Source organism: Neoarius graeffei, chromosome 3, assembly GCF_027579695.1.
Source record: "Neoarius graeffei isolate fNeoGra1 chromosome 3, fNeoGra1.pri, whole genome shotgun sequence".
Classification (NCBI taxonomy): domain Eukaryota; kingdom Metazoa; phylum Chordata; class Actinopteri; order Siluriformes; family Ariidae; genus Neoarius; species Neoarius graeffei.
In genome coordinates, this window is record NC_083571.1 from 13,266,000 (window position 1) to 13,290,829 (window position 24,830).

Genomic DNA, 24,830 nt, shown 5'->3' on the forward strand with positions numbered 1-24,830 from the left:
GCATGTATACAAAGTTAAGATCGAGTGTTCAAGCAACCATTCATTCTACTGTACTTTCATTCATTCACACCGAAAAACACCCTGACCAATATGACAGTGCCGTAGATGTATGAACCAGAGGCTGATGCGGCGTCTACGTCTATATTTCTCTGTTCTCGGCTCATTCTATAAATGTTAACTAAAGTTTGCAAACAAATAAACAAACAAACAAACAAACTTTACCACATTAATGATCACACATTTTTCTTTGTTAAATAAGAATACATTTTTAAAAGTCAGTTTATTATTAGCCTTAAATTCTGTGTAGCATCTGCCATACAAGTCCTTGTATATGAACTGTTACTAGAGCTGTCGAAGTGAACACGATAATGACGTGTAAATGCAAATTCCTTTTAATGCCATTAATTTTTTTGACACGCGATTAACGCATGGGCGGCACGGTGGTGTAGTGGTTAGCGCTGTCGCCTCACAGCAAGAAGGTCTGGGTTCGAGCCCCGTGGCCGGCGAGGGCCTTTCTGTGCGGAGTTTGCATGTCCTCCCCGTGTCCGCGTGGGTTTCCTCCGGGTGCTCCGGTTTCCCCCACAGTCCAAAGACATGCAGGTTAGGTTAACTGGTGACTCTAAATTGACCGTAGGTGTGAATGTGAGTGTGAATGGTTGTCTGTGTCTATGTGTCAGCCCTGTGATGACCTGGCGACTTGTCCAGGGTGTACCCCGCCTTTCGCCCGTAGTCAGCTGGGATAGGCTCCAGCTTGCCTGCGACCCTGTAGAACAGGATAAAGCGGCTAGAGATAATGAGATGAGATGAGATTAATGCATGCACATATCTGTTTTTGATAAGTTTATTTTTTATTTCATATTTTATGCTATTTACATATATTTACATATTTTTATATGCATTTGATGGTCCAGAGGGGAAAAAAAGATGTGTTAAGGTCCAGGTGTGTGTGTGTGTTTGTGCTTGTGTGTAAGTGCGCAGGCTGCACACTGGAGTGAGAGAGTTTGTTTTATTCTGAGAAATGTGTGAGTTACGTAAAAGTGTTTATAAATGCAGTTTTTGCTCATGAATGTTCTGTATATTTACCAGTGAGTTTTTGCATTTTACTGGAAAACATTTTTATGAGCAGTGTGGCTTAACAAATGTATTTATTTGTTAAGCCACATTTATTTGCAGTGTCTTGCAAAAGTATTCATCCCCCTTTGTGTTTCTCCTGTTTTGTCACATTACAAGCTGGAATTAAAATGGATTTGGGGGGGGGGTTATTACCATTTGATTTACACAACATGCCTACCACTTTAAAGGTGCAAATTTTTGTGTTACTGTGGGAAAAACAATAATTAAGGTAAAAATAAAAAAAAACAGAAATCTGGAGTGGGCTTAGGTATCTCCCCCCCCCCCCAGGTTTTTCTGGGAGCAGTTTTCCCCATGCCTCAAGGCAAAACTGCTCCAACTCCTTCAAGTTAGATGGGTTGTATTGGTGTACAGCAATCTTCAAGTTATGTAACAGATTCTCAATTGGATTGAGGTCTGGGCTTTGACTAGGCCATTCTAAGACATTTAAATGTTTCCCTTTAAACCACTCCAATGTAGCTTTAGCAGTACTTTTAGGGTCATTGTCCTGCTGGAACGTGAATCTTCGTCCCAGTCTCAAACCTCTCACCGACTCAAACAGGTTTTCCTCCAGAATTGCCCTGTATTTAATGCCATCCATCTTTCCTTCAGTCCTGACCAGCTTTCTTGTCCCTGAAGATGAAAAATATCCCCACAGCATGATGCTGCCACCACCATGCTTCACTGTAAGAATGATGTTCTCAGGGTGTTGGGTTTGTGCCACACATGGCATTTCCCATGATGGCCAAAAAGATCAATTTTAGTCTCATTTGACCAGAGAATCTTCTTCCATGTGTTTGGGGAGTCTGCCACATGCTGTTGGGCAAACTCCAAACATGTTTTCTTAATTTTTTTCTTTGAGCAATGGCTTTTTTCTGGCTACTCTTCCATAAAGCCCCACTCTATGGAGTGTATGGCTTAAAGTGGTCCTATGGACAGATACTCCAGTCTATGCTGTGGATCTTTGCGGCTCCTTCAGTGTTATCTTTGGTGTTTTTGTTGCATCTCTGATTAATGCCCTTCTTGCCCAATCTGTGAGTTTTGGTGGGTGGCCTTCTCTTGTCAGGTTTGTAGTGGTGCCGCATTCTTTCCATTTTGCTATAATGGATTTAATGGTGCTCCGTGGGATATTCAAAGTTTGGGATATTTTTTTTTATAACCCAACCCTGATCTATACTTCTCCACAACTTTGTCTCTGACCTGTTTGGAGGCTCCTTGGTTCTCATGTTGCTTGCTTGGTAGTGTTGCAGAGTCAGGGTCCTTCCAGAACAGGTTGATTTATACAGACATCATGTGACAGATCATGTGACACTTTGATTGCACACAGGTGGAACTTAATCAACTAATTATGTGACTTATGAAGTGAATTGGTTGGACCAGGATTTATTTTCATATGAAAGGGGGTGAAGTATGGAATCAATTTTGTGCCAGAATGTTCATACAATACTTTTGAAATATCAAACAAAAACGACAAATCAAAATACAAAAAAACAAAACAAAAAGTCAATTTTTTTAGACTGGCAAACAAATTATTCGTGTAATCGTGCAAAATATCAGTCTATTACTCTTCAGAAACCTTTTATTTTTGTTCCGCGTCTTTCTCGGTTTTGTTTGACGTAATTTATTTTGGTTGCGATTCCAGCTTTCTCGTTTGCGCTCCCTGACTTTTTGCTTGCAGTTTTGGCACAAACTTCACGTGTGGGTGGGCTGTCCAGGAACGCATTCCCATTGGGTAACTTGTGTTTGACTGTCAGCTACACTCAGCCATTCCCTACTCGGATTTTGGCGGACTGTTTGACGAGTGACCGATCCATTGACAGTAAACAAGGATCAAGTGGACTTCAGTGGCGACTATGATATTGAATTTACACTTTGCTGAATTAATTCAATATCATAGTCGCCACTGAAGTCCACTCGATCCTTGTTTACCGTCAATGGATCGGCCACTCGTCAAACAGTCCGCCAAAATCCGAGTAGGAAATGGCCGCAACAGCCTCCGGGGGAATGGCTGAGCGTAGCTGTCAGTCAAACACAAGTTAGCTAATGGGAATACATTCCTGGACAGCCCACCCACACGTGAAGTTTGTGCCAAACCTGCAAGCAAAAAGTCAGGGAGCGCAAACGAGAAAGCTGGAATCGCAACCAAAATAAATTACGTCAAACAAAACTGAGAAAGATGCGGAACAAAAATAAAAGGTTTCTGAAGAGTAATAGACTGATATTTTGCACGATTACACGAATAATTTGTTTGCCAGTCTCAAAAAATTGATTTTTTTTGTTTTTTTGTATTTTGATTTGTCGTTTTTGTTTGATATTTCAAAAGTATTGTATGAACATTTTGGCACAAAATTGATTCCATAGTGAATACCTATGCACACTCCAGATTTCTGTTTTTTCATCTTAATTATTGTTTGTGTCACAATAAAACAACAATTTGCACATTTAAAGCTGTAGGCATGTTGTGTAAATCAAATGGTGCTAACCCTCCAAAAATCCATTTTAATTCCAGCTTGTAATGCGACAAAACAGGACAAACACAAAGGGGGATGAATACTTTTGCAAGACACTGTATATGTCCACTCCCACTCCACAAAACCTTTTAAAGTATCCCTTTAAGGTACATTTAGAACAGATACAAATGTTCAATTAATCGTGAGTTAACTACGGACAATAATGCGATTAATCACGATTGGATATTTTAATCAATTGACAGCCCTAATATAAACCTATTGCTCATGTTACAGCTGAAAATTCTGTCCAAGCTGTTATGAAAAAAAATCATCTCATGCACATCTTATAACCAATCAGATTCAAGAATTAAACTGTGCTGTGATATATAAGTTTCTTTAAATGCAACATGTTCCAGTTAACTGATTCATACTGTACATCAAGCACCTCGGTTCTACACACATGCATGGACATGGCTGCTTTGGGGATTTTTTTTTTATTACTAAACAATTTTTATGAGACATATCAATTAGCTTTGATTGATACTAGACGAACTTTCAAGAATCACAAATGAAAAAGGAAACAGAGACTAAACTGAGGAAAATACGGTACACTGCGGCGCAAAAAGCGTTATACAAGTCTAACGCTAGCACAATACACAGCCGAGATGATGACAGGACATCGCTCATGACCAAAGTTTTAGCCAGAGATATTATCATTAGGGGCGGCACGGTGGTGTAGTGGTTAGCGCTGTCGCCTCACAGCAAGAAGGTCCTGGGTTCGAGCCCCGGGGCCGGCGAGGGCCTTTCTGTGCGGAGTTTGCATGTTCTCCCCGTGTCCGCGTGGGTTTCCTCCGGGTGCTCCGGTTTCCCCCACAGTCCAAAGACATGCAGGTTAGGTTAACTGGTGACTCTAAATTGACCGTAGGTGTGAATGTGAGTGTGAATGGTTGTCTGTGTCTATGTGTCAGCCCTGTGATGACCTGGCGACTTGTCCAGGGTGTACCCCGCCTTTCGCCCATAGTCAGCTGGGATAGGCTCCAGCTTGCCTGCGACCCAGTAGAACAGGATAAAGCGGCTAGAGATAATGATGAGACATTATCATTAGAGGATAAGTACTGTAGCTACATAAAGTCGTCGCTCAGAAGGATTCTTTAAAAAAAAGGCACCTACGCACACACACGTAAACCCACACCCACCTACCTGAGTGTTTCAGTCCATTTCAGCTCCAGCTCCAGAGCCATTTTGTCCATTTTGAGCTTCTCATCCTCTTTAGTGGAGATGAGTTTGGCATCGTGTTGTTGCTTCTGAGTTTCCATCTCTCCCTGTTGAGAGCAACACAGAATGAAGGCGCAGTAAGGAGCTAAACAATATGCGAAAGCTCAACATTGTAAAACCTGTTCACAACCATCAATCAACACACAGTTTTGTGAGGACCGGATGATTATGAAGTGCTAAGTACATGTAGACAGACAGACGGACACACACACACACACAGACAGAGCCATCTTTTGGATAAAAGCTGTTAAAAAAAAAATAAAATTGTGAGGACCGGATGACTGAGGTCATTCGGTCTTTTTAGGTCCTCATAAAACCTGAAATACTGTACATGTACATGTGAGAGAATTTTGTCTCTAGCTTGTGGTTTTAAGCTTCAGAATGTATTGGGACTCCCATAGACTTTTTGTCTCTGGAGACATTTTGTTTTGGGGTGGTCCTGGGGTGGTCCAAGGCCGGGTCTCCCAAAAAGGGACCGGACTTAAAAACTAATGGAAGAAACTTAGACTTCAGTGTTTTGCCAGGAATCACTCATGCTTGTATTGTTTCTGTGCAATAAAAGCTTTTCAGGCGACTTCTTTCATGTAAAGTATAATTTTTGGCTACTTTTGAGGTATAGAAGTCCACGACACACACACACACCCCACTATCCAAGGTCAGAGTGAGATCATGTTCTCCTGGTCAAAGGAAGGAAAAGTTTCAGTGTCAGAGTCTTGCTCTAATGAAGTGTCAGTATCACTGTTCTTCACCAGCACCCAAAACACTGCGATCCATAATTCATCACAGCACCTGTCACATGCCCCCCTCCACTGATCTCATTACAGATGTCATCAGCATCACTATTCATGAGGAAATAAGGACATGACTGACAGCCAGACTACACTTCAGAGGAGATATTAACCCACCCCGCCCTTAACCTGCGCCGTCAATGACATTCCCTCTCTTTCTCTGTGCTGTAAAAGATCTGTGCAAACAACGCCGATGATGATGTTACCTGATGAAAACCTTTCTGTAACATGGGTGCATTTTTAATCAGCAAGGAAGTACTAACAAATAAAACGGGACTGTCTCTACACTTACTGTATGTCTCCAAGTCCTTGAGCAACCCAAAATAATCACGAACAATAGCTAGCTTAATAGCTACTCATCTCATCTCATTATCTCTAGCCGCTTTATCCTGTTCTACAGGGTTGCAGGCAAGCTGGAGCCTATCCCAGCTGACTATGGGCGAGAGGCGGGGTACACCCTGGACAAGTCGTCAGGTCATCACAGGGCTGACACATAGACACAGACAACCATTCACACTCACATTCACACCTACGGTCAATTTAGACTCACCAGTTAACCTAACCTGCATGTCTTTGGACTGGGGGGGAAACCAGGGCACCCGGAGGAAACCCACGCGGACATGGGGAGAACATGCAAACTCCTCACAGAAAGGCCCTCACCGGCCACGGGGCTCGAACCCGGACCTTCTTGCTGTGAGGTGACAGCGCTAACCACTACACCACCGTGCCGCCCGGTGAATAGCTACTGCTCGTAAAATATCTTGGATTTGTTACATGTAGATGAGAATTCAATTCCAATTTCTATCATTATTTTCTCAAGCCTTGGGATATAACGTAATCATCAAAAACCTGTTCACAACCATCAATATTACTCATGACTAATATTCACTTTGTAGTTAGCAAGATTAGTATGCAAGATCCGTGTCTAGAACTTTCTGTGTACAAGGTCATCCCGTAATCTCAGGCATGCATCATTATCTGAGCTTATATTATACAGGAGCACTTACAAAGTCTCTGAGTAAAAAATTAGAATGATTATAAGAATTAATATGTGAGCTTCAGAGCAGCCATCTTGGATTTTGAAATCCATGTCGGAAAAAAATCCTGACTTCAGGGGCGTTCCAGTTGACATGTCTGACTAGGAACTTGGAAATCCTGACTTCCCAGTACACATGGAACACACCATTAGCCCTCACTTTATTTCTACCTAAACAGAGCAATGCAGCGGCACTTTATTCTTTAGTTTGTCCAGTTCTTTCATCACATTATCTATAAACAAACTGGCTTCCAAAGCTTTAAAGTTCATGTTTATACTACCATCAGTGCCGCCACACTTGTCATCTTGCAGCTCACGGACTAGCCGAGTACAACTGTGTTGTATGGCTGCATACCATTCTGTAACCGAGTCCAAAGTTTGGAAGATAATGAGTGAGAAACTTCAGACCTGAAGTGCTGCGAGGAGATTGGTGGTCTCTCTCAGTCTGGCCCGCGTGGCATCCAGCTCTTCCAGAAGTTTCTCTTGAGCCTCCTTCAGGCTGGAGATGTGTCCCTTAGCCGAGCCCAGACCCAGCTCTCCTTCCTTCACCATCTCCTGAAGCTGGCTTACCTAGCGAAAAGAGAAAGGGTGCTTAAAGATCCACATTATAGCTGAGTGCAAAAGTTTGTACACCCTTGGAGGTAAAAAAAAAAAAAGTGTAAATTTTGATAAATGCTCCTTTATCATCACAAAGAGCAACAATGCTCCAATAGTAAACCATGATGGATACATAATGGTATACTTACTGTGCACAAACTATATCCACTTGAAATTTACACACAATGTCTTTTGACTTCTGAGTATGTATTCATCAGCATATACACTAAATTGATAATGAAAACATATTCAGATATTACATTAAAACGTTCCGTAAAAATAAATCAATTTCTGCATATAAATGCTGCAAAAAAGTATGTCCATTCCACCCAGTGTCCTTATAAAAGAGGCTGCCATTGCTGCAGATTTCACACAGCAAGTAGCAATTATGGTGAAGTTCTCGGGGACGATATGTCAGGACAGCTGGTTTGATAATACGGAGTTGGAAATTTCATGAAACCACAACTAATCATCCAATCATCCCTGAACACTTGCGCCATATAAAATTCCACAATACGCTCTCAGACTAATGACACGGAAAAGGTAAGAGAAAGCCAGCAGCCACTTGAAAAAAGTTGCAGGATGACCTGAAAGCAGCAGGAACAACAAGAAGCAAGGACCTGTACTGCAATCATCTGTAACTACTCGTACACCTCATATAAAACTCCTCTGCTAGAACAAAGCGCAGTGATGCATGTTTTACCAGTTAGACAAATCCGAACAATAATGGAACAAAATCTGAAACAAAAAACAGAACTTTTGATCAATAATTCAGCTCATCATTTTTGGAGAACCATATGAGGTCCAAGAAGTGGGTCTGCTTTTCTGTAAATGCTCCTGGAGCATCACACATCATTATCAAAGGACACATGAACAGAGCAATATACTGGGACATCCTGTTTCACTCAATCTGATTGGTCAAGCAACTGAATCTGGGAAGAAAAACATTTCAACAAGACAACGACTCCAAAGATACAGCTAAAATAACTCAAGAAGGCCTTGCATGGCATAACCTCCTGACTTGAATCCTATTTAAAATTTATAGAGAAGTTTGAAATTGGGAGCGGCACGGTGGTGTAGTGGTTAGCGCTGTCGCCTCACAGCAAGAAGGTCCTGGGTTCGAGCCCCGGGGCCGGCGAGGGCCTTTCTGTGTCGAGTTTGCATGTTCTCCCCGTGTCCGCGTGGGTTTCCTCCGGGTGCTCCGGTTTCCCCCCACAGTCCAAAGACATGCAGGTTAGGTTAACTGGTGACTCTAAATTGACCGTAGGTGTGAATGTGAGTGTGAATGGTTGTCTGTGTCTATGTGTCAGCCCTGTGATGACCTGGCGACTTGTCCAGGGTGTACCCCGCCTTTCGCCCGTAGTCAGCTGGGATGGGCTCCAGCTTGCCTGCGACCCTGTAGAAGGATAAAGCGGCTAGAGATAATGAGATGAGATGAATGAGTTTGAAATTGGAGAAGATCCATTAGTAGGACCCTCATAATCTTGGGGGGGAATGAAGATTATTTGCCAAGAGGAATGGACCAAAGTTGGCCACAATGCTGCAAAAAGCTAATTACTTCTTACCGTATACATCTTGAAGCTGTAACTGCCAACAATGGCTTTGCAACAAAGTGTTTTTCCCTTACAACTTTGTCTTGAACATTTGTTTATGCTTATGAATGCATCCGTTTTTCTTCACATTTATAAGTACAAAGTCAAAAGACATTTGAAGTGAATATACTGTATGTACTAGAGGTATATTCAATAACAAACTAAAGTGTCCAAATACGTATTTTCTCTCATTCCATGTTAAGGTACTATTACTGTACCTCCACTAAGGAGTTTATGTTTTCCATGTGGTTTGTTTGTCTGACTGTAAGCAGGATTGCACAAAACCTACCACCCACATTTCTACCAAACTTGGTGGAATGGTGTAGCATGGGCTAAGGAAGAACCCATTAAATTTTGGAGCAGATGCATCCCGTGTCAGGGTGGATCAATGAATTTAGCTTCACTATTACTAACAATGCGAGATACAGCATTTGGCCTTGGTGGAAGTCTGCACTCAACAATCTTCTTCTTCTTTCATATGAGCTACACAAACGGCAAAATCTACAAAGTCAAATCCAGGGATGATATCCAGGCAAGGACAGCACTGGTTGTTCTTTCTGGCTCTTTGAAACTCCCAGTGAAATGCCATACACAGCAATGATTCACAATATGATGAATTGTCTGGTCTTGGTGGTCACAATCGCAGGCAGGGTTGTCTGCCATCCTCCATAACGCAGATGGTGTCTTCTTCTTGAGTGGAGGGTGCGTATGTGGTTCAATATCTGCTTGTGTGGGAGGTTGAAACCATTTGGCTTCACTGTGGGATCTGTAATGGTGGTGTGGTCCCAGCTGGAACTGGCATCTGCCCATGCCCTGCGCCATTTGGTCTTAATGTCAAAGTTGTCCGGAGATTCAAAAGACAACCAGACAGGCTTGCGAGACTTTAAACACATGGCCAGCAGGTTGTTGAGGTCATCATGAATGGGAAGGTCAAGGTTGGCCTAAATGGCAATCATGTCCATCATTTTTTCCTTTCTGCATATGTTGGGGGGAGTGTTGTGTGAGAGAGGACGGGGAGCCACGGAAGGGGGGCTGATTTCAGTGTCCCTGTGATCACTCGCATTGCAGAGTTCAGGACTGTATCAACTTGCTTGGTATGGCAGCTGTTGGCCCAGGTTGTTGAACAGTACTCTGCTGTTGAGTAGACTAAGGCTAGACTTGCAGTGCAAAGGGTGTTTGCCTTGGATCCCCAACTGTTGCCTGCAAGCTTCCTGATGATGTTCACCCTTGACTTCAATTTGTCGGCTACCGTTTTCAGTTGTTCATGATATGTGAGGGTGCGATCAAGCGTGACCCCAAAGTATGCACTCAATAGTGCCATACTTCTCAAAATCTAGAACATGGCAATAAAGTTCAATAGTGACAAAACATAGCCAATGTAGAAATACAATACAATGACTCCATATCACAATCCACATTCATGGTTATCAGTAATCCTCTGCGATACACATGCAGGCATGTAATTCTGACAGTTTTAGAAATATATCCAGACATATAAAGTGGTTGTGTTTGGAAATTTGCATATGAAAGAGTCGTCAACTATTGTCCTTGGCGGAGATCTGAGCTCTCCGAGTGCTGTTCTAGTTCTCTAAGAAATCATGATGGATGCCAACTTTTGCACCTGACAGCAAGGTGTCACTTTAACTTCACCAGCCTCACAGATGTTTTACACCTGACCCCAGTATTCCTATCACGCTCTTCTAATGAAAAGAATGAAACGAGAAGCCAGAGAACAATAAGGATTTGATGCCAAAGTGGAGTCCTTGTCCTGTAGCAGTGGTGAGACTTTGTGCGACACACAACCAGCTCTGAGAGCAGAGAACCCATTAAAACAGAAAGAGTAATGAGACGCAAAACACACAGTGCTGAAATTAATCACTCTGAAATGGGTCCAAATTGTCCACCCACTAGAGAGCTAAAGATCTACGGAGCTCGACTCCGAGAACAGCACGAGGCACAGCGCCTCAGAGAAACGTGTATGAAAACAAGGACCACAGCCAGCTCCAATTCACCGATTTGGGCTCTATAGTAGAATGAACATTAAGAGTTTATTCAAGCCTGTCTTTCTTAATTTCGTCACATTTGGTATGCTTTTTTTTTTAAAACAGCACTGCTGTAATGGAAGTAGTGTTCTGCCAATTCTTATGACTGAAACAAACAAGAAAGACAAACTGACAGCTACAGTGGTGCTTGAAAGTTTGTGAACCCTTTAGAATTTTCTACATTTCTGCATAAATATGACCTAAAACATCATCAGATTTTCACACAAGTCCTAAAAGTAGATAAAGAGAACCCAGTTAAACAAATGAGACAAAAAATATTATACTTGCTCATTTATTTATTGAGGAAAATGATCCAATATTACATATCTGTGAGTGGCAAAAGTATGTGAACCTTTGCTTTCAGTATCTGGTGTGACCCCCTTGTGCAGCAATAACTGCAACTAAACATTTCCGGTAACTGTTGATCAGTCCTGCACACCGGCTTGGAGGAATTTTAGCCCATTCCTCCATACAGAACACCTTCAACTCTGGGATGTTGGTGGGTTTCCTCACATGAACTGCTCGCTTCAGGTCCTTCCACAACATTTTGATTGGATTAAGGTCAGGACTTTGACTTGGCCGTTCCAAAACATTAACTTTATTCTTCTTTAACCATTCTTTGGTAGAACGACTTGTGCACTTAGGGTCATTTTCTTGCTGCATGACCCACCTTGTCTTGAGATTGCAGTTCATCGACAGATGTCCTGACATTCTCCTTTAGAATTTGCTGGTTTAATTCAGAATTCATTGTTGTATCAATGATGGCAAGCTGTCCTGGCCCAGATGCAGCAAAACAGGCCCAAACCATGATCCTACCACCACCATGTTTCACAGATGGGATAAGGTTCTTATGCTGGAATCCAGTGTTTTCCTTTCTCCAAACATAACACTTCTCATTGAAACCAAAAGTTCTATTTTGGTCTCATCCATCTACAAAACATTTTTCCAATAGCCTTCTGGCTTGTCCACGTGATCTTTAGCAAACTGCAGATGAGCAGCAATGTTCTTTTTGTTGAGCAGTGGCTTTCTCCTTGCAACCCTGCCATGCACACCATTGTTGTTCAGTGTTCTCCTGGTGGTGGACTCATGAACATTAACATTAGCCAATGTGAGAGAGGCCTTCAGTTGCTTAGAAGTTACCCTGGGGTCCTTTGTGACCTCGCTGACTATTACATGCCTTGCTGTTGGAGTGATCTTTGTTGGTCGACCACTCCTGGGGAGGGTAACAATGGTCTTGAATTTCCTCCATTTGTACACAATCTGTCTAACTGTGGATTGGTGGAGTCCAAACTCTTTAGAGATGGTTTTGTAACCTTTTCCAGCCTGATGAGCATCAACAACGCTTTTTCTGAGGTCCTCAGAAATCTCCTTTGTTTGTGCCATGATACACTTCCACAAACATGTGCTGTGAAGAGCAGACTTTGATAGATCCCTGTTCTTTAAATAAAACAGGGTGCCCATTCACACCTGATTGTCATCCCACTGATTGAAAACACCTGACTCTAATTTCACCTTCAAATTAACTGCTAATCCTAGAGGTTCACATACTTTTGCCACCCACAGATATGTAATATTGGATCATTTTCCTCAATAAATAAATGACCAAGTATAATATTTTTGTCTCATTTGTTTAACTGGGTTCTCTTTATCTACTTTTAGAACTTGTGTGAAAATCTGATGATGTTTTAGGTCATATTTATGCCGAAATATAGAACATTCTAAAGGGTTCACAAACTTTCAAGCACCACTGTAGTTAGGTAAGCCAAAAATCCAGAAAATAGAAGAAATTATGGTAAAATACAAATGCTGTCTGACAGAACATTAGTCAAACAGTGTCACCCATATAGATATTTCTGTCAAAAGACAACAGCACTGTTAGATGAACCTGAACTAGATGAAAAAAACCAAACACTTTGACCACATATTTCCACACATTTATTTATGCATTTATTCTCGCTGGTCCTGAAAGTAACTGGACTTTTACCTCTTGTGATAAATAAAAAATACTTTAGTTCCTTAAAGCTATGTTAAGCTAGCGGTTCAACTGAGTCACATTTTAAAGTCAATATTAATCAAATATCTCATGCACTGAGAGGCTCCATTTGAAATTAAGGATTCTCTGAGGTGACTGGCATAGTACCATTTTGTGAAGGGCCCAGTCCCAAAGAGAATCCATAATTCCTGGTGCCTCTCAGTTCATGGTATATTTGATTTATAGCCTTCATCAAAAAATTCCCAACTAAAAGTGTTAAGATTGAATCTTGGCATAAACACACTGGAGGCAGCCATGTTTGTTGTTTACGGCAGAGCAATCTTCGACCTGCATATGTGCAATGTACCATGCTATTGCCTGCCTCACTTGGCATGATCAGATGTAGGTCTACACACACACACACACAAATGCTCGCGGAGCCACAGCTGTGACTCGAATTGGCCGTATAGCTTGAAAGTGTGACGTCTATTCATGGTATATCCAGGATATATTCTATCCACATTCACTGGATATGAACAATTGCATGCTCTGAGTGGCTACTCTGTGACGAAGCTATGAACACATATACCAGGAGTAAAGAAAAACAAAATGGCGGAACATGTTGCTGAACCAACCGAGGACGAAATAAAAACTTGGTGCTACACGCCTCATCGGCTATCAGCTCACGTACAACTCAACTTCATGGAATAACACCTAATTATACCACAGCACTATTGAATTCTCAAATCTGATTGGTCAGAAGGTGTTGGTTAGCTTTAAAGCATATACGCAGAACCATGGCCTCACTTTCGTTTATAAATGCCTTGAGACCTCAAGAATGGCATAGGAATACTTTTAAGCGTTAACAATAAATCTAATATAGTAATTTTTACAATTAAAGTGATTCATATACAACCCCGATTCCAAAAAAGTTGGGACAAAGTACAAATTGTAAATAAAAACGGAATGCAACAATTTACAAATCTCAAAAACTGATATTGTATTCACAATAGAACATAGACAACATATCAGATGTTGAAAGTGAGACATTTTTAAATTTAATGCCAAATATTGGCTCATTTGAAATTTCATGACAGCAACACATCTCAAAAAAGTTGGGACAGGGGCAATAAGAGGCTGGAAAAGTTAAAGGTACAAAAAAGGAACAGCTGGAGGACCAAATTGCAACTCATTAGGCCAATTGGCAATAAGTCATTAACATGACTGGGTATAAAAAGAGCATCTTGGAGTGGCAGTGGCTCTCAGAAGTAAAGATGGGAAGAGGATCACCAATCCCCCTAATTCTGTGCCGACAAATAGTGGAGCAATATCAGAAAGGAGTTCGACAGTGTAAAATTGCAAAGAGTTTGAACATATCATCATCTACAGTGCATAATATCATCAAAAGATTCAGAGAATCTGGAAGAATCTCTGTGCGTAAGGGTCAAGGTCGGAAAACCATACTGGGTGCCCGTGATCTTCGGGCCCTTAGACGGCACTGCATCACGTACAGGCATGCTTCTGTATTGGAAATCACAAAATGGGCTCAGGAATATTTCCGGAGAACATTATCTGTGAGCACAATTCACCGTGCCATCCGCTGTTGCCAGCTAAAACTCTATAGTTCAAAGAAGAAGCCGTATCTAAACATGATCCAGAAGCGCAGACATTTTCTCTGGGCCAAGGCTCATTTAAAATGGACTGTGGCAAAGTGGAAAACTGTTCTGTGGTCAGACGAATCAAAATTTGAAGTTCTTTATGGAAATCAGGGACGCTGTGTCATTCGGACTAAAGAGGAGAAGGACGACCCAAGTTGTTATCAGCGATCAGTTCAGAAGCCTGCATCTCTGATGGTATGGGGTTGCATTAGTGCGTGTGACATGGGCAGCTTACACATCTGGAAAGACACCATCAATGCTGAAAGGTATATCCAGGTTCTAGAGCAACATATGCTCCCATCCAGACGACGTCTCTTTCAGGGAAGACCTTGCATTTTCCAACATGACAATGCCAAACCACATACTGCATCAATTACGGCATCATGGCTGCATAGAAGAAGGGTCCGGGTACTGAACTGGCCAGCCTGCAGTCCAGATCTTTCACCCATAGAAAACATTTGGCGCATCATAAAATGGAAGATACAACAAAAAAGACCTAAGACAGTTGAGCAACTAGAATCCTACATTAGACAAGAATGGGTTAACATTCCTATCCCTAAACTTGAGCAACTTGTCCCCTCAATCCCCAGACGTTTACAGACTGTTGTAAAGAGAAAAGGGGATGTCTCACAGTGGTAAACATGGCCTCATGGCCTTGTCCCAACTTTTTTGAGATGTGTTGTTGTCATGAAATTTAAAATCACCTAATTTCTCTCTTTAAATGATACATTTTCTCAGTTTAAACATTTGATATGTCATCTACGTTCTATTCTGAAAAAAATATGGAATTTTGAAACTTCCACATCACTGCATTCCATTTTTTTTTTACAATTTGTACTTTGTCCCAACTGTTTTTGGAATCGGGGTTGTAGGTAGCGGTCTGAGTGAATGACCTTGACGTCCCTAATGTCACAACAGGAAGTCTATCGGTCTCATCGCCATTTCTGCTATACTAAAACACAGAGCTAACTGCAACTCCGATCCTCCATTTTGAGCTAATTTATCGCCATGTCACGTAGATGTGCCAGCAACATGACAGAAGGTGGATTTACGTTGCATTCATGGCCCAAGAATGTTCAAACTGCAAAGATTTAGACGCGTTTTGCAAGTTGTTCACGGGCACATTGGATGCCTACGAAGTGGTCTCTCCTCTGCTCTGCAGATTTTACTGAAGACACGTATAAAACCTCTGATCTGTTGAGGAGCGTTGGCTATCAGCCTGTATTGAAAGAGGGTGCAGTACCAACAATTAAAGAAAACTACAAGAAAAGGAAAGCATTTATTTTATTTATTTTAAAGGAAAGTAAGTTCAGTTGCACCAGTTCTCCTGGAGTGTGAGCCGAATGTTGTTGCTAAAACCCGGGACGGAACGGGATGGGACATATCGCTCAGGCAGTGGCCTCCTCACGGTTGTTGCTAAAACCGGTGATGTTCCATCCCAGGTTTTAGTAATTAATTGAGCAGAGCAGTAATGGCGGAGTACTCAGTATGGAGAAAATGGAGAATGAGTGAAGCAGCCGTCTGATTTCTAAACTGGATATTGCTGCCATCTCGCCCTTACGTGGAAGAAGCGAATGAATGGAGAACTGAACGAACAACTGAAAGTCAGACTGTTTCAAAACAAATCGGCCACAAGATCGGCCTTCAAGAAGCGAGAACACAGACGGGTAAGCTCCGACTCTCATTTGGCTATAAAACAACAAAAACACGTTGTTTACCTGCATTTAGATTAATACATGTAACTTGTATTGTGTGTTTAAGTTAGCGGTATAAGATTATTTAATTTGCTTCAGAATGTGATTGTCTCAGTTCATCTGATTATTTAATTAGCCTTCTACATTTTATCAGTGAAAATGCACGCATGTATGTTGCATAAGTTATAGCACCTATCCTGTTTTAATGAGAGTCAACCCACAATCAATGAAGTCAAATCAGTCTTAGTTGAGCAAGTCGGTAACGCTATTTCTTACTTTCACCATCAATTTTTATTTATATGACTTTGGTCTATAGCTGTAAAAGGCCTCGGCCTTAAAACCGGTTCCTGCTGTGACGTCACGCACTCAGGGCTGGCTGGCTCAGCGTGGCAGCTCGAATGCCAACTTTGGAGTTGATTTTAACTCTCAAAAATATATATTTTTTAATTCCCATTTATGCAGCATACAAGAGTCAAGGATGGAGATACTATCCACTCAGAAATGTGTTTAAAAATAAAGGTTCTGCGTATCTCCTTTAATAGGTCATTTACATAATCTTAGGCTAAAAATGTATCATTGTTGACGTGATAAAGTTTTCTAGAAGAATATACAGTATTTATTTTACATTTATGGAAGGAGTGACCAAGTGTCAACACTTTGTAATGGTAAGTTTTCCACCACAGGAAAGTCTTCAAGATGGAGGAGTTTGCTCTTTTGTGGTTTTTGTATAACATGACAAGCTGGATTTATCTTATTAACAACTGAGAGAAAGAGAGAGAGAGAGATCAATCCACAATAAATGTAACTATACGTAAATGGATAAAACTTATGCCATGTCATTTTTTAAAATAATTAAAATTGTTTGTGTTGACAAATTGCTGTTGTATCAGAAAAATCAACATTGCATTGGGACTCAGGACACTATCCTATCATTGATTTATTTCCTGCAACAGCATGCCTATTATAGAAAACATTTTATTTCTTACTCATAAGCACTTTATCGGAAATAAATCGCACATCACTTTCCACTCGCACCAAACGCTGTCGAAAGTTTGCGTCTTTGATTTGTCCTGGAGTTACAAATATAATGGAAGCTTATAGCTAGTAGCTTAGCAAACTAACTGCATGCTGAAATCATCACACACTCTAATGTACATCAAACAGACTCACATCATGTTGTACAGGTTTAAAAAAAAGTCATATCTTTAAAAGTTTAAACTTGACATAGTGTTTTGCAAAAGTATTCATCCCCCTTTGTGTTTGTCCTGTTTTGTCGCATTACAAGCTGGAATTAAAATGGATTTTTGGAGGGTTAGCACCATTTGATTTACACAACATGCCTACAGCTTTAAATGTGCAAATTGTTGTTTTATTGTGACACAAACAATAATTAAGATGAAAAAACAGAAATCTGGAGTGTGCATAGGTATTCACCCCCTTTCGTATGAAACCCCTAAATAAGAGCTGGTCCAACCAATTCACTTCATAAGTCACATAATTAGTTGATTACGTTCCACCTGTGTGCAATCAAAGTGTCACATGATCTGTCACATGATGTCTGTATAAATCAACCTGTTCTGGAAGGACCCTGACCCTGCTACACTACCAAGCAAGCAACATGAAAACCAAGGAACCTCCAAACAGGTCAGAGACAAAGTTGTGGAGAAGTATAGATCAGGCTTGGGTTATAAAAAAAAAATATATCCCAAACTTTGAATATCCCACGGAGCACCATTAAATCCATTATAGCAAAATGGAAAGAATATGGCATCACTACAAACCTGACAAGAGAAGGCCTCCCACCAAAACTCACAGACCGGGCAAGGAGGGCATTAATCAGAGATGCAACAAACACACCAAAGATAACACTGAAGGAGCTGCAAAGATCCACAGTGGAGATGGGAGTATCTGTCCATAGGACCACTTTAACCCATACACTCCACAGAGCGGGGCTTTATGGAAGAGTGGCCAGAAAAAAGCTATTGCTTAAGAAAACATGTTTGGAGTTTGCCCAACAGCATGCGACAGACTCCCCAAACACATGGAAGAAGATTCTCTGGTCAAATGAGACTAAAATTGATCTCTTTGGTCATCATGAGAAATGCCATGTGTGGCACAAACCCAACACCCTGAGAACACCATTCCTACAGTGAAGCATGGTGGTGGCAGCATCATGCTGCGGGGATATTTTTCATCTGCAGGGACAGGAAAGCTGGTTAGGACTGAAGGAAAGATGGATGGCATTAAATACAGGGCAATTCTGGAGGAAAACCTGTTTGAGTCGGCCAGAGGTTTCAGACTGGGATGAAGCTTCATGTTCCAGCAGGACAATGACCCTAAACATACTGCTAAAGCTACACTGGAGTGGTTTAAAGGGAAACATTTAAATGTTTTGGAATGGCCTAATCAAAGCCCAGACCTCAATCCAATTGAAAATCTGTGGCCTAACTTGAAGATTGCTGTACACCAACACAACCTATCTAACCTGAAGGAGTTGGAGCAGTTTTGCCTTGAGGAATGGGCAAAAATCCCAATGGCTAAATGTACTAAGCTAATCGAGACATACCCCAAGAGACTTGCAGCTGGAATTGCAGCAAAAAGTATTGATTTTTTTTTTCTGGGGGGGGGTATTATTGTTTGTGTCCCAATAAAACAACAGTTTTCTCCTTTAAAGTGGTAGGCATGTTGCGTAAATCAAATGGTGCTAACCCCCCAAAAAAATCCATTTTAATTCCAGCTTGAAATGCGACAAAACAGGACAAACACCAGGGGGGATGAATACTTTTGCAAGACAATGTAGTTTGGTTTTCCTCCACTACAGCATCAGACTCAGATAAAAGGCATGGCCTAAAGTCTGAACATAGACAAATATACAGTATTTGAACTGCTTTGAATAACAGTGTAGTTACAGTCTGATTTGTATAGTCATTTTAATACAGAGATTTTTATTCGACAATTTTATGAATGTTTTGATTCCCTTGGCTCATTAAAAAAAAAGAAAAAAAAGGTCTTAATATTGAGCCAATCATGTTTAGTCATGTAGCTCCAGAGTAAATCTATAGAACCAAACTGAAGAAAATAAAAATGACCTTGCTCTCAATTGATAAACTGCGCTGGAGAAAAAGTAAAGATATACTGTATATCAGCAAATTTAACTAATATTTCTTTTTCGTATAAATACGGAGGTGATTACAGAAAATCGCGCGCACTGATTGGTTGAGCAATTTGAACTATTTCTTGATAATCACCTCGAGCAATTCGGCAAAATGGCGGCCAATCGCTTTGTCACCATAAGTGAGGAAGAATTACAAATGATGAAAGAAAATGCTGTTCCTAAAAGCACTAAAGATGCTATGAAGTTTGGTCTAAAACTATTCAAAGGTAAGGTGGAATTGTGATTTATTTTATCGATTTCAAAACAAAGTATTTTATGTGAATCGGTGTAGATAAGTGACAAGTCTGCACTGTGCCGTTATTACATTTGCATGCCACTTTTGAAGTTTGAAATAAATGCTTTTTTAAATATGATTTTTTTAATGTATTTATACTAAAACAATTATCCGCCTCAGGCTCAGTGAATATCAGGAATTATTATACATACAGGACACTTTTTTGATGGAATAAAAACGTGTTCTATTCCCTTCTAGTGGGTTTCATTCATTTGGTTTGATAGCATGCAATATTGTTAACATATCGCTTATCCTACATGCATTACGTCACTCTACCCAATGGAGAATGAGCGTTGAATATGGTTTATGATATTGCATGGTTGTCAAGACAACATGACGTCACACGTCAGAGATGTAAAACGTCTGCACTAGTGATCGACTGTGACAATTTGTAAACATGGCCACCAGGTTTGCTTCGTTAAATATGGAAAATTTTGAGAGAATTTTGAAAGATAAAGATGCGTTGAACACCCGAAATGAATTTGTATGTATAATAATAATAATAATAATAATAATAATAATAATAATAATATTGGCTGGCTTTTTTTGTGGTATAGCAGATATATTCCATTCAGCTAGCATGATATCATGCTAGCTGGATGGAATATATCTGATGTACCACTCAATGCCAGCCAATATTATTTAAATAATAACCTTGACTTCATCTCGGTTATTATTCGCTGATATTCACTTTAGCTTCGGTGAATAATTGTTAATTATTAGGTTTTTAAACAAATAGAAGATTATTAAGCCAACTTCTAATGTCAAGCTTGGAATTGTTTTATTCATTTCTGTAATTCAAGCCTTTATTTCTAGAAAGAAAAAAAATCTGCCAATAGAATAAACACTAATTTAAAGGGGAACTGAAGGCTAATTTTTTAATCAAAATTCTATTTATCTCATTTTATTAAATATAAGTGCATTTTTGATCGCTATTTTGTCACTGCTATAGCAAGTTATGAGTGTTTGAAATATGCTATGTAATATATCAGTCCATTTGTCAAAGCAATGGTCATAAACGAGATTCATTGCGACCTGTGTGAGACATCGTAGGATGGAAGTAAAACATACAGCGGAAATCAAAGTGACCGACGTCTGCCAACATTGTCAAAAGACGCGCGTGCCTTCTTTCGAACGCTGATGTAATCCAGCCGGAAGTTTTGTTTGTTTTGATAGCAATCAGGAAAGTTTGAAAAAAGTAGGCAGTAATCGTCATTTAAACTCGTTTTTGTGCAATATTTCGTTTGGAAAACAGTTTTCAAAATGGCGGCACCGACACCTGGCTGACACTTCACGTTTCGAGGTCTCGCACAAGTCTCATGAAGATCGCTCGGATAAGCGACGCCTGCCGTGGACCAAACGAACTAAATTCAACATGGCTAAAAACCGAATAGGCTGATAAGTATAATATTTAATTGCAGTTAGTTGCCAATACGAGTCATGATATAAGGTTACTAAAACCAAAAACATAATTGAATAACACGCTAATTAAGAAATAAAGCAAGTTTAAAAATTACTTCAGTTCTCCTTAAAGCTGAAAATGAGTAAATATGTCTAGAACTAGGCTTAACAGTCTGTCAAATATTCAATAACTTTTCCTTGATTCACTTACTAAGATCATTTTTTACAGTGTGGGGAAAGATGAGAAACCGTGACCTTCAATTGTGGCCAAAGTATACCTTTAAAAGTCTTTCAGAAGGATATTTGTAACATTTAGAGGGTTGGTAAAGCTTTTGTAATGGTCTTTGTGGGACAGGCTCATACTATATGACAGAAAGCGTCTACGTGGTGAGCATCTATAGCTCACCTGTGAATCAGTAAATGAGTTTCATGTACGGCTGTACAATAAATCATATTAAAACTATGATCTCTATTCATTTCTCATTCAGGAACAGTAAACTGTGGGTGGTAGAAATGGGCAACTGGACTTGCTTGAAGATTCTTGAAAACGTTTCACCTCTCGTCCAAAAGCCTTTTGGACGAGAGGTGAAATGTTTTCAAGAATCTTCAAGCAAGTCCAGTTGCCCATTTCTACCACCCACAGTTTACTATGACCTGGATGATTGAGAATCTTCACAGACATGTTCAGGAACAGTATTGATTCATAAAACAAAGCGTCACTATGCATCGACGTGAAAGGAGGGGAAAAAACAATGTCAGAAATCTGTGAGTGAGTGAGTGAGTGAATTTTAAAATGACTCAAATGTCTGGTTGGAGTGACAAGCAACAAATTTGTCCGAAACAAATATTCAATATTACATCACACGTGGGGCGGCATGGTGGTGTAGTGGTTAGCGCTGTCGCCTCACAGCAAGAAGGTCCGGGTTCGAGCCCCGTGGCCGGCGAGGGCCTTTCTGTGCGGAGTTTGCATGTTCTCCCCGTGTCCGCGTGGGTTTCCTCCGGGTGCTCCGGTTTCCCCCACAGTCCAAAGACATGCAGGTTAGGTTAACTGGTGACTCTAAATTGACCGTAGGTGTGAATGTGAGTGTGAATGGTTGTCTGTGTCTATGTGTCAGCCCTGTGATGACCTGGCGACTTGTCCAGGGTGTACCCCGCCTTTCGCCTGTAGTCAGCTGGGATAGGCTCCAGCTTGCCTGCGACCCTGTAGAACAGGATAAAGTGGCTACAGATAATGAGATGAGATGAGAGACATCACATGTGCAAAGGATTATGAATTGATTTTGACAGAAGACCAGAATTTCATCCACAACAGGAAGAATTTAATACATACAGTCAAGCCGGAAAGTCTGCACACCTCTTTCACTTTCTCCACGTTTTATTAAGTTACAGACTTATTCTACAATAGACTGAGTTCATTTTTTGCCTCAAACATCTACACACAATCACCAATAATTATGAAGTGAAAACAGGTTTTTAGAAAATATGCAATTTTATTTTACTGACAAAAATAGGTTATTTATGGGTTACATATCTGTACACACCCATAGCCTAATACTTGGTTGATGCACCTTTGGCAGCAATTACAGCTTCAAGGCATCTTGGAAAAGAAGCTACAAGCTTGGCACACTTGTTTCTGGACATTTTTGCCCATTCCTCTTGGCATATCCTTGCAAGCTCCGTCAGGTTGGATGGGGAGTATAGGTACACAGCCATTTTCAGCTCCTTCCACAGATGTTCAATTGGATTCAGGTCTAGCCTCTGGCTGGGCCACTCAAGGACATTCACAGACTTTCTCCACAGCCACTCCTTCGTTCTCTTAGCTGTGTGCTTCGGGTTGTTGTCATGTTGGAAGGTAAACCTTCACCCCAGAGGGCTCTGGAGCAGGTTTTCTTCAAGGAGCTCTGTGTACTTAGCTGCATTCATCTTTCCCTCTATCAGGACTAGTCTCCCGTTTCCGCTGCTGAAAAACATCCCCACATCATGATGCTGCCACTGCCATGCTTCACTGTAGGGATGGCATTAGTCAGGTGATGAGTGATGCCTGGTTTCCTCCAGATGTGACGCTTGGTATTCAGGCCAAAAAGTTCAATTTTGGTTTCATCAGACCAGAGAATCTTGTTTCTCATGGTTTGAGAGTCCTCTAGGTGCCTTTTGGCAAGCTCCAAGCGGGCTGTCATGTGCCTTTTACTAAGGAGTGGCTTCTGTTTGGCCACTCTACCATAAAGGCCTGATTTGTGGAGTGCTGCCTGGATGGTTGATCTTCTGAAAGGTTCTCCCATCTCCACAAGGATATGCTGGAGCTCTGTCAGAGTGACCCTCAGGTTCCCGCTCACCTCCCTGGCCAAGGCCCGTCTTCCCTGATCGCTCAGTTTGGCTGGGCGGCCAGGTCTAGGAAGATTCTTGGTGGTTCCAAACTTCTTCCATTTACGAATGATGCTGGCCACTGTGCTCTTTGGGACCTGTAAAGCTGCAGCAATTTTTCTGTACCCTTCTCCAGATCTATGCCTTGACACAATCCTGTTTCTGAGGTCTGCAGATAATTCCTTTGACCCCATGGCTTGGAGTTTGCTCTGACATGCACTGTCAACTGTGGGACCTTATAAAGGCAGGTGCTGACAATCCCTAATCATGTCCAATCAATTGAATTTACCACAGGCAGGCCTGTCACGATAACAAATTTCTGCCAATCCAGTTTCTCAAAGATTAGTGCCCAGATAAACAAAAAGTGCAAAGTAACAACGTATTGCCAGCTGTCATTTGGATAAAAGTAACAATAATTAGAACGAGATAACATGTAGGCAAGGGCGTAGGTTTGGTATTAACACTGGTGGGGACATAAACCCAATGCCAACCCCCAGTGGCGCCAACTTCAGGTCAACATTAGAGGGTCACAATATTTTGCTTCATTGTGTTCCACCAAAAGAGTATCCATCATCTCTCCAAAGTCCAGACTTTTAAAATTTGAAGTTCAGAACTGTAGTAATTCAGGAATAATAATAATATGCAATTCATTTGATTAATTGCAAATCTTGCATGTGGTGATTAACTCATTCTACCAATTTGCAAAATGTGTTTTACAAGCGAGTAACACATTGACTGTCGGGAGGGTGTATGGTCCTTTCCCTCATAAATGGAAGTAAAACACATATGGAGCCTTAAACACTGCATTCCATTAGGCTGGCAGGGGGAGTTGGCTATCTTCTGTGTGATCTTTAACTAGTTTTAGAATGCTAGTTTAAGCTGATATGTGATTGATCTAACGGTAAAACAGGACGAGGGCTCTAGAACTTTTTTGACACGTTGAAAAGTTATAATTTTACTTGGCAATCAGAATTCCGATTGGTTGTTGGTATATTATTGCCCTTTTGTTGTCTTCTTGAGCCCAGAGCGGAGAGGGGAGGGAAAGGAGGGAAGGACAGGGTTCTACAGAGAAAAGTTTTTAGCCGACCGCTTTCAAATGAACCCCTTCGAAAACCAATCAGTTCAGCAGATGTATGTACTCCGTATGTGACGTTTTCAAAAGAGAGGCGGGAGTAACCAAAAATTTCTGATCAAGAAGGTGGAGGCCGTTATGCTTATTACGTGAAAATGTTTTATTTGATTAAAAGGTGTCTGGGCCACGAACGATGTCCACATCACCATCGGGTTGGTGTTTACCGTACATGTGTCATGTTACACGAACTCGGTCAGGGCTCTGCAGGTCTTAACTGAAGCACTTCAGATTCAAGGTTAGCAGGCTGCTAAAGTTTGCAGGCACTTCACAAGC

The 24,830-nt window shown here is 41.0% G+C and overlaps 1 protein-coding gene across 4 annotated transcripts in view; it reads right to left on the reverse strand.

The window, feature by feature from the left end:
- Nucleotides 1–24,830, reverse strand: part of fam184ab (family with sequence similarity 184 member Ab) — a 440,896-nt gene that overhangs the window by 157,528 nt on the left and 258,538 nt on the right. For all 4 annotated transcript variants that reach the window (XM_060915808.1, XM_060915811.1, XM_060915809.1 and 1 more), the window contains exons 8-9: nucleotides 7,068–7,229; nucleotides 4,761–4,882 (exon numbers count right to left, since the gene is read on the reverse strand). In XM_060915808.1, coding sequence (XP_060771791.1) covers nucleotides 4,761–4,882; nucleotides 7,068–7,229 — 284 coding nt within the window. The remainder of the gene's footprint in view (nucleotides 1–4,760; nucleotides 4,883–7,067; nucleotides 7,230–24,830) is intronic.